The sequence below is a fragment of the Theropithecus gelada genome, chromosome 1 (genome assembly GCF_003255815.1).
Source record: "Theropithecus gelada isolate Dixy chromosome 1, Tgel_1.0, whole genome shotgun sequence".
Taxonomy (NCBI): domain Eukaryota; kingdom Metazoa; phylum Chordata; class Mammalia; order Primates; family Cercopithecidae; genus Theropithecus; species Theropithecus gelada.
This window is the reverse complement of record NC_037668.1, coordinates 60,263,431-60,277,048: the sequence shown is the minus strand read 5'-3', so window position 1 is coordinate 60,277,048 and position 13,618 is coordinate 60,263,431. Positions and strand designations below refer to the sequence as shown.

Below are 13,618 nucleotides of genomic sequence, written 5' to 3'. Positions count from 1 at the left end.
AAGCATCTGTCTCCTGCCGGTCCCTGGGCAATGGAACATCTTAGTAAACCCAATTGCATGTTGTTTACTGAGAAAGGAGAAAACGGCCTTGGGGCTGAAGGTGGGATGTGCAAGCGGCAATGCTGCTCTTTATGCACTAAAAAGGTTTATGGAGATGTTTGCAGATGCATATCAAGGCACAGCACTTTTCCTTAAACTTATTCATGTCACAGAGATCTTTATTCATATGTCTTACTGCTGACCTTCTCCCTCCGATGATCCTATTATCCTGCCACTTCCCTTTTTCTAAGATGGTAAAGATCAATAAATACTGAGGGAACTCAGACCGGTGCCAGCGTGGGTCCTCTGTATGCTGGGCAACGGTCCCCTGGGCCCACTTTTTCTTTCTCTATACTTTGTCTCTGTGTCTCATTTCTTTTCTCAAGTCACTTGGTTCCACCTAACGAGAAACGCCCACAGGTGTGGAGGGGCAGGCCACCCCTTCAATTAGAAAAATAGGAAATGATGGGTACAGGGTTTCTTTTTCAGATGAGGAAAATGTTCTCAAATTGACTGTGGTTGATGGTTGCACAACTGTAAATACACTGAAGACTGAACTGCACACTTAAAACTTCCAAAATAACATGTTTCAAATCTTTATATATTTAAGAGAAAACTTGTTCTTGTATAGAATAAACTCTACTTCTACTGCATGACAGAATACCTGTGTCCAATGGCATAATCTTAAAATACAGGAACCACTTTCACAGGAGCAAAATTTACTCTTAGCACCTACTATGCACCAATCACTATGATAGGTACTGCAGAGGATGGGACAGTCTTACCTTCAAAGAACTTGTGATCTGACCCCAGTGAAAAAAAATACATACAATTGTGCGATCCTTTCCGATGCCACTTCTAATGGCAAATGTGGGGTGCCTTTTCTCATGACACCAACTGGGTGTATGACTCAATCCTATTCTGACACTACCTGAAGTTAGCTTTGGGAGACCGTCCTTACTTCAGGAGCCAGTTTCAAGTCGTTGGTCCCAGGCTACCTGCACACTTCTATCCCACTTGACTACAAATTTTAGGGTTCCCACTACTGCCTCTTCAGGTCTGATAATTTGATGCAATGACTCACAGAACCAAAGAAAGCTTTTTACTATTACTGTTTTTTTTTTTTTTAAAATAAAGGATACAGCTGAGGAACCACATGGAAGAGATGCATAGGGCAAGGTGGGGAGGGGTTGCAGAGTTTCCATGAAGTCTCTGGGCATGCTACCCTCCCAGTCTGTCAATGAGTTGTTCATCAACCAGGAAGCACATCAAATTAAGAGTTTTTACAGAGTTCAATCTCCAGCCCTGTGACCTCAAGGCTGGTGAGTGGGCTGACAAGTTTTAACCCTCAAATCAAGTAACTGGCCTTTCTGACTAAAGTCACTATGAGGCTATCTAGCGGCCCCACTAAAGTCACCTCACAGTAGAACAAACTCAGGTGTGGTCCAAAGTGGATCACCAGGAATGACAAAGATACTTCTAGCACTCTGCAAACTCCAAGTGTTTTTGGGGAGCTCTGTGCCAAGAACTGGCACAAAGACCAACACTTACTTACTCTATTACAATACTAAAATCACCAAATAAAGTAACAACCTGGAATGGAGGTGATGGCCTCGCAGGGATCTAGTTTAATCTTGAGCTCTTCAGTTTTTTTTTTTTTTTTTTTTTTTTGAGACAGGGTCTTGCTCTGTCACCCAGGCTGGAGTGCAGCGGTGCCATCTTAGCTCATAGCAATCTCTGCCTCCTGGGATCATGCCAGCCTCCCACTTCAGCCTCCCAAGAAGCTGGGACTACAGGTACATGTCACCATGCCCACTTATTAAGTTTTTGCATTAATATTGAAGGGATTTATTAAAAAGAGAGGTGAATTTTCTGTTCTCAAGTTACATATCTTTTTCGTAAAAGAATTACAATACAGAAAGGTATAAAGAAACCAAGAACAAGGTACCAACCACATTTTAGCAAACACCTTTTTTTTTGAGACGGAGTTTTGCTCTTGTTGCCCAAGTTGGAGTGCTACGGTGCCATCTTGGCTCACTGAAACCTCTGCCTCCTGGGTTCAAGCAAGTCTCCTGCCTCAGCCTCCCAAGTAGCTGGGATTACAGGCGCCCATCACCATGCCTGGCTAATTTTTGTATTTATTTTTTAGTACAGACAGGGTTTCACTATGTTGGCCAGGCTGGTCTCGAACTCCTGACCTCAGGTGATCTGCCCACCTCGGCCTCCCAAAGTGTTGGTATTACAGGCATGAGCCACCACACCTGCTAGCAATCAGCTTTCTAAATATAGACTAGATACACAAAATTTTAATATGAAGAATACCATTATGCTATTCTTCAGTCTGCTCTTCCCCTACTTAACAGCACGTCATGAATATCTTATAAGCCTAACTGTACTTCTTTCTTTTTTTCCCTTAGAGACCGGGTCTCACTATGTCACCCAAGCTGGAGTGCAGTGGTGTGATCACAGCTCACTGTAGCCTCAAACTCCTGGGCTCAAGGGATCCTTATCACAGCCTCCCAAAGAGCAGGGACTAAAGGCACATGCCACCATGTCTCATAGCAGCCTCCATCCCCTGGATTCAAGGTATCCTCCTGCCTCAGCCTCCCAAGTAGCTGGGATCACAGGCACGTGCCACCAAGCCTGACTAATTTTTTTTTTCGGTAGAGACAGGGTCTCACTTTATATTGCCCAGGCTAGTCTAGAACTTCTGGGCTCAAGTGATCCTCCGTATTTGCATTACAGGTGTGAGCCACTGAGCACAGCCCCTAATCATACGTCTTTTTGATAAGTAATATTTTACAAAGTATGGATGTTGTGATGGTATTTGGAGGTAAAAGAAAAAGTATGGATGTAGTACAATCTGTTAATCTGGCAGGTCACAAACTTATTTTATTTCTGTCTTCAATAGTGCTATTTCGTCAGGCGTGGTGGCTCACGCCTGTATTTCCAACACTCTGGGAGGCTGAGGCAGGTGGATCACCGGAGGTCGGGAGTTCAAGTCCAGTTTGACCAACATGGAGAAACCCAATCTCTCCTTAAAAAAAAAAAAAAAAAATTAGCCAGGAGTGGTAGCGCATGCCTGTAATCCCAGTTACTCAGGAGGCTGAGGCAGGAGAATCGCTTGAACCCAGGAAGCAGAGGTTACAGTGAGCCAAGATCGCACCATTGCACTCCAGGCTGGATAACAACAAAACTGGCCAGGCGTGGTGGCTCAAGCCTGTAATCCCAGCACTTTGGGAGGCCGAGATGGGCGGATCACAAGGTCAGGAGATCGAGACCATCCTGGCTAACACGGTGAAACCCTGTCTCTTCTAAAAATACAAAACAAAACAAAAAAAAACAAAAAAAAACCCCCCCAAAAAAAACTAGCTGGGCGAGGTGGCGGGTACCTGTAGTCCCAGCTACTCGGGAGGCTGAGGCAGGAGAATGGCGTAAACCCGGGAGGCAGAGCTTGCAGTGAGCTGAGATCCGGCCACTGCACTCCAGCCTGGGCGACAGAGCGAGACTCTGTCTCAAAACAACAACAACAACAACAACAACAACAACAAAACTGTCTCAAAAATAAAAAGGTTGGACACAGTGACTCATGCCTGTAATTGAGTACTTTGGGAGGCCAAAAAGGGTGGATCATGAGGTCAGAAGTTCAAGACCACCCTGACCAACATGGTGAAACCCCATTTCTACTAAATACAAAAAATTAGTCAGGCATAGTGGTGCACACCTGTAATCCCAGCTACTCAGCAGGCTGAGGCAGGAGAACTGCTTGAACCCGGGAGGCAGAGGTTGCAATGAGCTGAGATCGCTCCACTTCACCCCAGCCTGGGCGAGGGAGTGAGACTCCGCTTAGGGAAAAAAAATTTAAAAAATAAAAAATAAGAAAAAATAGTGCTATTGCAGTTTAAGAAAGTACTGTTGAAAACATCCTCCCTCTCCTCATGACGAGTCAAAAACTATTCCCTGGTACTAGATCTAGTCTGAGAGACAGCAAAACTTTCTTCTGAATTCTTTTCATTTCCCAGATGACCATCAAGCTACGTTCTTTTTTTTTTTTTTTTTTTTTGAGACGGAGTCTCGCGCTGTGTCACCCAGGCTGGAGTGCAGTGGCGCAATCTCGGCTCACTGCAAGCTCCGCCTCCCAGGTTCAGGCCATTCTCCTGCCTCAGCCTCCGAGTAGCTGGGACTACAGGCGCCCGCCACCACGCCCGGCTAGTTTTTTGTATTTTTAGTAGAGACGGGGTTTCACCGTGTTAGCCAGGATGGTCTCGATCTCCTGACCTCGTGATCCGCCCGCCTCGGCCTCCCAAAGTGCTGGGATTACAGGCTTGAGCCACCGCGCCCGGCCCGTTAATTCTTAAAACAAACAATCAAACAAAAAGTGGGCCAGCCTCAAGCCTGTAATCCCACCACTCTGGGAGGTGGGCAAATCACTTGAACTCACAAGTTCATGACCAGACTGGCCAACATGGCAAACCCCATCTGTACACAAAAATTTAAAAAATTAACCAGGCCTGGTAATGCACACCTGTGGTCCCAGTTACTAGGGAGGCTGAGGTAGGAGGATATCTTGAGCCTGGGAATAGGAGGCTGCAGTGAGTTGTAATCGCACCACTGCACTCTGCCTGAACAACAGAGCAAGAAATTGTCTTCCACCTCCAAATTCTGGCAAACTCCATACAACATAAAATTTATTAGCTTAGCCATTTTATGTATACAGTTCAGTGGCATTAAGCACACTTACACTGTATTAACCATAACCACCATCTCCCGAATATAACTTTTTTTTTAAAAATTGAGATGGAGTCCCGCTCTGTTGCCCAGGCTGGAGTGCAGTGGTGCGATCTCGGCTCACTGCAAGCTCTGCCTCCTGGGTTCATGCCATTCTCCTGCCTCAGCCTCCTGAGTAGCTGGGACTACAGGCACCTGCCACCACACCTGGCTAGTTTTTTTTTTTTTTGTATTTTGAGAAGAGACAGGGTTTTGGCCGGGCGCGGTGGCTCAAGCCTGTAATCCCAGCACTTAGGGAGGCCGAGACGGGCGGATCACGAGGTCAGGAGATCGAGACCATCCTGGCTAACACGGTGAAACCCCGTCTCTATTAAGAAATACAAAAAGCTAGCCGGGCGAGGTGGCGGGCGCCTGTAGTCCCAGCTACTCGGGAGGCTGAGGCCGGAGAATGGCGTGAACCCGGGAGGCGGAGCTTGCAGTGAGCTGAGATCCGGCCACTGCACTCCAGCCTGGGTGACAGAGCGAGACTCCGTCTCAAAAAAAAAAAAAAAAAAGAAGAGACAGGGTTTTACCATGTTAGCCAGGATGGTCTTGATCTCCTGACATCACGATCCACCCGCCTCAGCCTCCCAAAGTGCTGGGATTATAGGCATGAGTCACCGCGCCCGGCCGAATATAACTATTTTTAAACTATTAATGTATGAGACACCACAGTTATTTTTATTAAATTGAAGTGCTTTGAAAATTTAAGAGGCTGGGCATGGTGGCTCACGCCTGTAATCCCAGCACTTTGGGAGGCCGAGGGAGGCAGATCATAAGGTCAAGAGTTCGAGACCAACCTGGCCACCACAGTGAAACCCTGTCTCTACTGAAAATAAAAAAATTAGCTGGGCATGGTGGTGCACATCTGTAGTCCCAGCTACTCAGAAGGCTGAGGCAGGAGAAACGCTTGAAACTGGGAGATGGAAGTTACAGTGAGCTGAGACTGCACCACTGCACTCCAGCCTGGGTGGAAAAGTGAAAGAACATCTCAAAAAAAAAAAAAAAAAAAAAAAAAAAAAAAAAGAAGAAGAAAATAAAATTTAAGGAGGGTGTTCACATTCTTTCATTCTTTGAGGTAGAGACAGGGAACATTTTTGAAATCTAGATAGGTTTCATGGAGAAACAGTATTTGATGTTGTGAGGTGATACACCTCCTTTGGGTATGTAAATTTGTACTTCTAAGATGATGAGGCGAAGACGGGAGAAACACCGCAGATAGATGGTATGAAATCTGGAAGTGAACTACAACTAGAGGTAAACAGACACGGAAAATTCTTGAGTTTTCAAGTCTGGTTAGCTTGGGAAAATGTTGGAGCCATACAAAAAAAAAAAAGGAGGAGGAAAGGAGAAAGGAGAAGTGGGAGAGAGGGTCAGTTTTGTTTTGTTTAGCTGAGTTTAAAATACCAGTAGTATAACCAAAATGGTCAAGAACAGGCAGCTGAAAACGATAATGTATAGACAAGTCTTAAAATCACACCTGGGAGGCTGGGCGCGGTGGCTCACGCCTGTAATCCCAGCACTTTGGGAGGCCGAGGCGGGCAGATCACGAGGTCAGGAGATCGAGACCATCCTGGCTAACATGGTGAAACCCCGTCTCTACTAAAAATGCAAAAAATTAGCCGGGCGAGGCGGCGGGCGCCTGTAGTCCCAGCTACTCGGGAGGCTGCGGCAGGAGAATGGCGTGAACCCGGGAGGCGGAGCTTGCAGTGAGCCGAGATCGCGCCACTGCACTCCAGCCTGGGCGACTAAGCGAGACTCTGTCTCAAAAAAAAAAAAAAAAAAAAAAAAATCACACCTGGGAGTAAAATGAACAGAGATGGTAGCCGTAATCATAAAATATATAAATGTAAATTGATTCTGTGTCTTATTTATCTCACCTCCCCAAAATAAATGACCAAACCCTTACCATTTGCCACACTTGCATGATATTGTCTTCTGATACAGAACAAATCACCCAAGGTTCATTAGGATTCCAGGAGAAATCAGATATCTTGGCAGTGTGACCACCATGAATAAACTGAAAGAGGGAAGAAAACAAAGATGTGAAACGCAGATAGAGGACATTAAATTACAGACTACTTCAGTACTGTCCAGTGCTTTTAACATACCAACAACTCTGGTGGCCCGTCTTCTGCATCTTCCGGGGATTGTTCTTCTCCAATTTTACTAGTACAAAAGCATAATTTTAAAAGTTAAAATAGATTTACCCCTAGTGACTACCTTTGCAAAGTGTAAATAAAGGAAATAAGTACGCAGACAGAGGAATGAACACAAGAATTACCTTAAATCCCAGACATTCAGTCTGCGATCTGTACCACTGGAAGCCAAAATAGTCTCATTGTGAGGTGACCACTGAACCTACACATAGGAATGAAGAAAACAGCAAAGCCATGAATTAGAAAACAAAGGGAAAAAATTCATAAAATATTTAACAATTTAAAAATTCTGTAAACAAAAGGGAAGAGGAAGCCAAAGTATTATAGATGCTACAGTTAAAATTAAGAGCTAAAGAATTTCTTTTACAGGCAGGAGTGGTGGCTCATATCTGTAATCCCAGCACTTTGGGAGGTGGGTGGATCACATGAGGTGAGTTCGAGACCAGCCTGACCAACATGGTGAAACCCTGTCTCTATTAAAAATACAAAAATTAGCTAGGTGTGGTGGCGGGCGCCTATAATCCCAGCTACTTGAGAAGCTGAGGCAGGAGGATTGCTTGAACCCAGGAGGCAGAGGTTGTAGTGAGCCGAGATCGTACCACTGCACTCCAGCCTGGGTGACAGAGACTCTGTCTCAAAAAAAAAAAAAAAATTTCTCGTACGATAACAACCCATTACTAGACATTACTAGACCCAGGATATAAGCTTTTGTTCCATTCCCACACCACCCCCTTGCACACTTTTTGAGATGAAGTCTTAGAGCTCTGTCACCCAGGCTGGAGTACAATGGCAGGATCTTGGTTCAATGCAACCTCCACCTCCCAGGTTCAAGTGACTCTCCCACCTCAGCCTCCCAGGTAGCTGGGATTACAGGTGCCTGCCACCACAGCCGGCAAATTTTTGTATCTGTGTAGAGATGGGGTTAGGCTGGTATCAAAAAAAGAGATGAAGCCTCACTATGTTGCTTCTAGGCTGTACTTGAACTCTTGGGCTCAAGGAACTTGCTGCCTCAACCTCCTTCGTAGCTGGAGTTGTGCACCATGTGCCCAGCATGATCTTATCTTTGGAAACATCAAATCTTGTCTATTCTTGTGGGGTGATCTCAGCTCCCAGCAATCTTTGCCTCCCACGTTCAAGCAATTCTCCTGCCTCAGCCTCCCGAGTAGCTGGGATTACAGGCGCACAGTACCACGCCTGGCTAATTTTTGTATTTTTAGTAGAGACGAGATTTCACCATGTTGGTCAGGGTGGTCTCAAACTCCTGACCTCGTGATCCACCTGCCTAGGCCTCCCAAAGTGCTGGGATTACAGGCATGAGCCATTGCACCCAGCCTACCTATTGTTTATTCTTATTGGCTAATTCTGGCCTCTACCCAAATGCAATCCAATTCTGACCTAAGAACTAAAGTACAGATGACATATACAATAACTATGTTCCTAAGTATTTACTATGAGTTCAGTGTTACACATAAGTCAGAACACCATCACAAGCAAAGCAAAGAGATAGGGTAAGGATAAAATGTTCACCAAGGCGGGCTTAAAAGTAGAAAATAGGAGACTAAGTATGTAGGAGTATGGTTCACCTAAAGCCCAGTTCAGATGCCACCTTCACACACCAGAATTAATCTTTACCACCCTCAGGTTCATAACACTTGACAAAATCTTCTATTATAGTAATTTCTAAACAAGCCCTCCCCCTCACTATAAAATTTTGGCTCGGTTGGGCGTGGTAGCTTATGCCTGTAATCCCAGCACTTTGGGAGGCCAAGGCAGGTGGATCATGGAGACCAGACTGGCCAACATGGTGAAACCCCATCTCTACTAAAAACACAAAAAATTAGTTGGGCATGGTGGCGGGCGCCTGAAATTCCAGCTACCCGGGAGGCTGAGGCAGGAGAATCACTTGAACCTGGGAGGTGAAGGTTGCAGTGAGCCGAGATTGCACCACTACAGTCCAGCCTGGCCAATAAGAGCAAAACTCCGTCCCCCCAGAAAAGGGGAGCTCCTTGACAGCAAAGGCTACATAATGTAATCTCTCATAGTGCCCTAGCAACAAGCTTTGAACACAGTGCAACAATTATTTCTTTTTTTAATTTTTGCAATCAGACCTTGGCGATGACCTTGAGCAGTAGGATATAAACTCCCACATGCTTAGTGTTCCAATAATGGAACACTAGGCATAAATGGTTTTAAACTGATGAGGCAGAAAATATGGAGCCAGAGGTTTAGGCTTAGATTGAAAAATCAACATATGTGGTATGCAATGAAGAATAAAGAATATATTGGAAGAAGGGAAGAGATCACTAAGTGTCAGAAAGAAGGCTGAAAAAATAATCAGGCACTAGTTTTCCTTTCTTTGTAAATTTTTATTAAAAAATAAAGAGACAGGGTTTTGCCATGTTGGCTAGGCTGGTCTCAAACTCCTGGCCTCAAGTAACCCACCCATCTCAGCCTCCTAAAGTGCTGGGATTACAGGTATGAATCATCACACCTGGCCTAGTTTTCTTAATATCTGATGAATGTAGGTGGTCAATAACCAGTTTGAGAAAGTATAGAGATAACAAAGAAATAACAATTCCCACAGAAAGTAGCATAGGAATATAGATTTCTATTTTTAGCAACAGCATAAAGCACATGTGTGCCCACTCACACATCCAGGTTTTTCTTAGAAATAACAAAAACAAAATTAGTAGCACTGGTTTCTCTTACCTGGAATATTTCATCCTTATGTGACTCAAAGGAATGCAACTTAAGTTTCAGATTTCTCAGATCCCACAAGGCAACAGTCTAGGTACAAAAAGAAAAACAAGAGTAATTCATTTTTTTTTTTTTTTTTTTTTGAGACGGAGTCTCGCTCCGTAGCCCAGGCTGGAGTGCAGTGGCCGGATCTCAGCTCACTGCAAGCTCCGCCTCCCGGGCTTACGCCATTCTCCTGCCTCAGCCTTCCCGAGTAGCTGGGACTACAAGCGCCCGCCACTGCGCCCGGCTAGTTTTTTGTATTTTTTAGTAGAGACGGGGTTTCACCATGTTAGCCAGGATGGTCTCGATCTCCTGACCTCGTGATCCGCCCGTCTCGGCCTCCCAAAGTGCTGGGATTACAGGCTTGAGCCACCGCGCCCGGCCAGTAATTCATTTTTTAAGATAAGAAAAAAAAATACTGTAAGTAAAATTTCTGCAATTCAAAAAAAGCTAGAGAAATTAAATTGTTTTCTATTAAAATAAATGAAACTGACCTTGTCAGCTGATCCTGTGGCAAGAATGAACTCACTATAAGGATTGAAAGAAAGGCAGTTCACTTCAGCAGTGTGAGCGTCGACTGAGTGGCTTGGTTTGGAAGTATTGTTTGAACGAGTATCCCAACTTCAGTGGAAAAAAAAAAAAAGGAAAAAAACCCTTGAAATGGTAACTAAACATAAAACTTAGACAAGATATTAAGTAAAAACCCTGAATGGATTCTACTCACATCATAAGTTTCTGATCATCAGCAACTGACCCAAACAGAGACTCATGGAGCAGATGCCAGGAAACATCTTCTACTACTGCCGTATGCCCTGTAAAGATGGTCTTTGCATCCACCACTTTTCCCTCCTTTGGAACGGCACTGATGTCCCACAGGCAGATGGTCTTAAATGTAAAATTAAACCATTATATAAATGGAAGATTCTCACCTCCCCACACACCCCAAAAAAGAAACCAACTGGTAACTAGCCCAGATTTGCTTCAAAATGGGAAGGATACGCACGTGGTCATCTGAAGCACTAAGTAAGTGCCCACTGAGATTTGGGTTCCAAGAAAGCCCATAGCCTTCCTTTTGATGTCCACGGAGACGCAAGTCTGGGTTGCACTCTCCAGAAGGATCTGCAAAGTGACAGACACATCAAGACTACCCAGTCCACTGGTTCTCTGGGCCTACTGAGCATAACGGAATTTTAATCAAGATGTCTAAAAGCTCTTAACATTTATCAATGATATAGGAACCATTATCACCAAACAGATAATGCTTAAACAGCACCAGTATTTTGTTCTATGTAAAAAGGCATTATTTTTTCATGTAGGCAAAATGAAGAAAAACATACACACATCAATACAAGTCACAAGATGTTAAAATTACACAGAGTAACATGCAATTAAACTCAGAGTGAGTGGAACCATGTGTTCCCATAGTGACTCATTTGTATTTGAATAGAAAGGGGCACGTACCTGGTTTAGAAGGATGTTTTGTATAGTCAAAGACAAGAACATCACTGGAAGGAGTCTTTGTTGCGATGATACAAGGGTTCTGGGGCATATAACGGGCCCTGTTTACTTCTCCTTCATGGTTGATCTTGATTTCTATTTCAATTTTTCCACTAACTGAACCAAAACCTCCAAATTCTGTAAATAAATTAATTGCAAATGAGGACAAAACAAGAGCTACTCTAGGGTACCCAGAGTATAAAAACACAGGCAAGGATTTTTTTTCCTTAGGAACAAACTGGCATAATACTAGATATTATCTATACATTTGCTAGCACTATAAAGTGCTTTCCTACCCCTGTGATTCCAGGTAGTTAAATACCTAATAAGAAATACAGTCAGCCCTCCATATCAGTGGGTTCTTCATCCATGAATTCAACTAATCATTAAGTGAAAATATTCAGAAAAACAATGCATGTATTGAACACATACAGATTTCCCCCTCATCATTATTCCCTGAACAATACAGCCTATTTATATAACATTTACATTGTATTCGGTATTATAGATAATCTAGAGACATTTTAAAGTATATGAGAAGATCTGCATAGGTTATGTGCAAACATTATGCCATGCTGTATCAGAAACTTCAGCATCTGTGAATTTTGGTATCTGAAGGTGGTCTTGGAAACAATTCCCCACGGATTCTGAGAGATGGCTGTATTATATTACTGTCTGAAGTTAAGGAAAACTAGAATTCTACTGATGTAGGGTCCAGCCCTACAGGGCTTAGCGGGTATTCTCCCCGTGTGCGGAGACGAGAGATTGTAAGAAATAAAGACACAAGACAAAAGAGATAAAGAGAAAACAGTTGGGCCTGGAGAACCACTACCACCAAGACCTGGAGATCGGTAGTGGCCCCGAATGGCTAAATGCGCTGATAATTTATTGCATACAAGACAAGGGGGCAGGGTAAGGAGGGTGAGTCGTCCAAGTGATTGATAAGGTCAAGCAAGTCACATTATCACGAGACAGGGGATCCTTCACTTTTAGGTAGCTGAATCTGAGGGAAGGCAGCATACCTCACCGTTTCCTTCTATGCACTTATCAGAAAGATCAGACTTTAAGACTTTCACTATTTCTTCTACTGCTATTTTCTAAGAACCTCAAAGAGGAATCAGGAGTAAGGGAGGAACATGAAAGTGGACAAGGAGCGTGACCACCGAAGCATAGCACCACAGGGAGGGGTTTAGGCCTCTGGATGACTGCAGGCAGGCCTGGATAATATCCAGCCTCCCACAAGAAGCTGGTGGAGCAGAGTGTTCCCTGACTCCTCCAAGGAAAGGGAGGCTCCCTTTCACGGTCTGCTAAGTAATGGGTGCCTTCCTAGGCACTGGCGTTACCACTTGACCAAGGAGCCCTCAAGCGGCCCTTATGTGGGCCTGACAGAGGGCTCACCTCTTGCCTTCTAGCTCACTTCTCAAAATGTCCCTTCAGCACCTGACCCTATACCCACCAGTTATTCCTTGGTTATATTAGTAATACAACAAGGAGTAATATTAAAAGTTGATGATTAATAATGATTATACCAATGACTGATAATGTCCAAGATCATCTCTATATCTACTTTGTATTATAACTATTCTTTATTTTAACTATTTTCTTTATTATACTGAAACAGTTTGTGCCTTCAGTCACTTGTCTCGGCACCTGGGTTATCCTTTGCCCACATACTTCAAAAACAGATCTTAATGAAGTTTTCAAATTTCAAAGTACAAATAAGTATGCCGAATAAACAAAACCAATGCTACTACTATAATGAATATTAAGTATACAATGTGCTAAACACTGAAGTGCTCTTCTTGCATCGCTTGTCTGAAGCTCTAGTTTGGGATGAATGTTCTGAAATACCATCATGCAGTTTATCTTCTCCTTACAGTGTTTCTTTTATTTCAGTGAGGAAAAACAGAGCCACAGCAGCCAGTTCCATTTTGCTACACCCACTTACACACGCCAACCAAAGTCCCTGGTTGAAATAAACCAGGTAGGCAACAACTAGATGAAAACATTTTTTATTCACACATGACTACTATATGCACTTAGAGAGTTCTCTCAAGTACCATTATAATATGTATAACAATATAATGTGTGATTATGTAAATCTTGGCAAAGCAATATATAAACAAAGGTAGTTAATGATCAAAGAGTAATAGAAGGCAGCATGATATGGTTGCAAAAGTTCCAAAGTAAGAGTCAGACCCAGGTCCCTAAGTGGCTCTGTCACTTACTTAGTTTGGTGATCCAGGGAAGGCCTTCAGTTTCTGAGCCTCAAATACCTTATCCACAAAGCAAAGAAGTTGTGAGAGAGGGCCGGGCGCGGTGGCTCAAGCCTGTAATCCCAGCACTTTGGGAGGCCGAGACGGGCGGATCACGAGGTCAGGAGATCGAGACCATCCTGGCGAACACGGTGAAACCCC

The 13,618-nt window shown here is 43.9% G+C and overlaps 1 protein-coding gene across 5 annotated transcripts in view; it reads right to left on the bottom strand.

The window, feature by feature from the left end:
• RBBP4 (RB binding protein 4, chromatin remodeling factor) overlaps positions 1-13,618 on the bottom strand; it is a 34,433-nt gene that overhangs the window by 3,670 nt on the left and 17,145 nt on the right. For all 5 annotated transcript variants that reach the window (XM_025381172.1, XM_025381181.1, XM_025381161.1 and 2 more), the window contains exons 4-11: positions 11,166-11,339; positions 10,708-10,823; positions 10,429-10,589; positions 10,199-10,325; positions 9,675-9,752; positions 7,091-7,167; positions 6,918-6,975; positions 6,716-6,826 (exon numbers count right to left, since the gene is read on the bottom strand). In XM_025381172.1, coding sequence (XP_025236957.1) covers positions 6,716-6,826; positions 6,918-6,975; positions 7,091-7,167; positions 9,675-9,752; positions 10,199-10,325; positions 10,429-10,589; positions 10,708-10,823; positions 11,166-11,339 — 902 coding nt within the window. The remainder of the gene's footprint in view (positions 1-6,715; positions 6,827-6,917; positions 6,976-7,090; positions 7,168-9,674; positions 9,753-10,198; positions 10,326-10,428; positions 10,590-10,707; positions 10,824-11,165; positions 11,340-13,618) is intronic.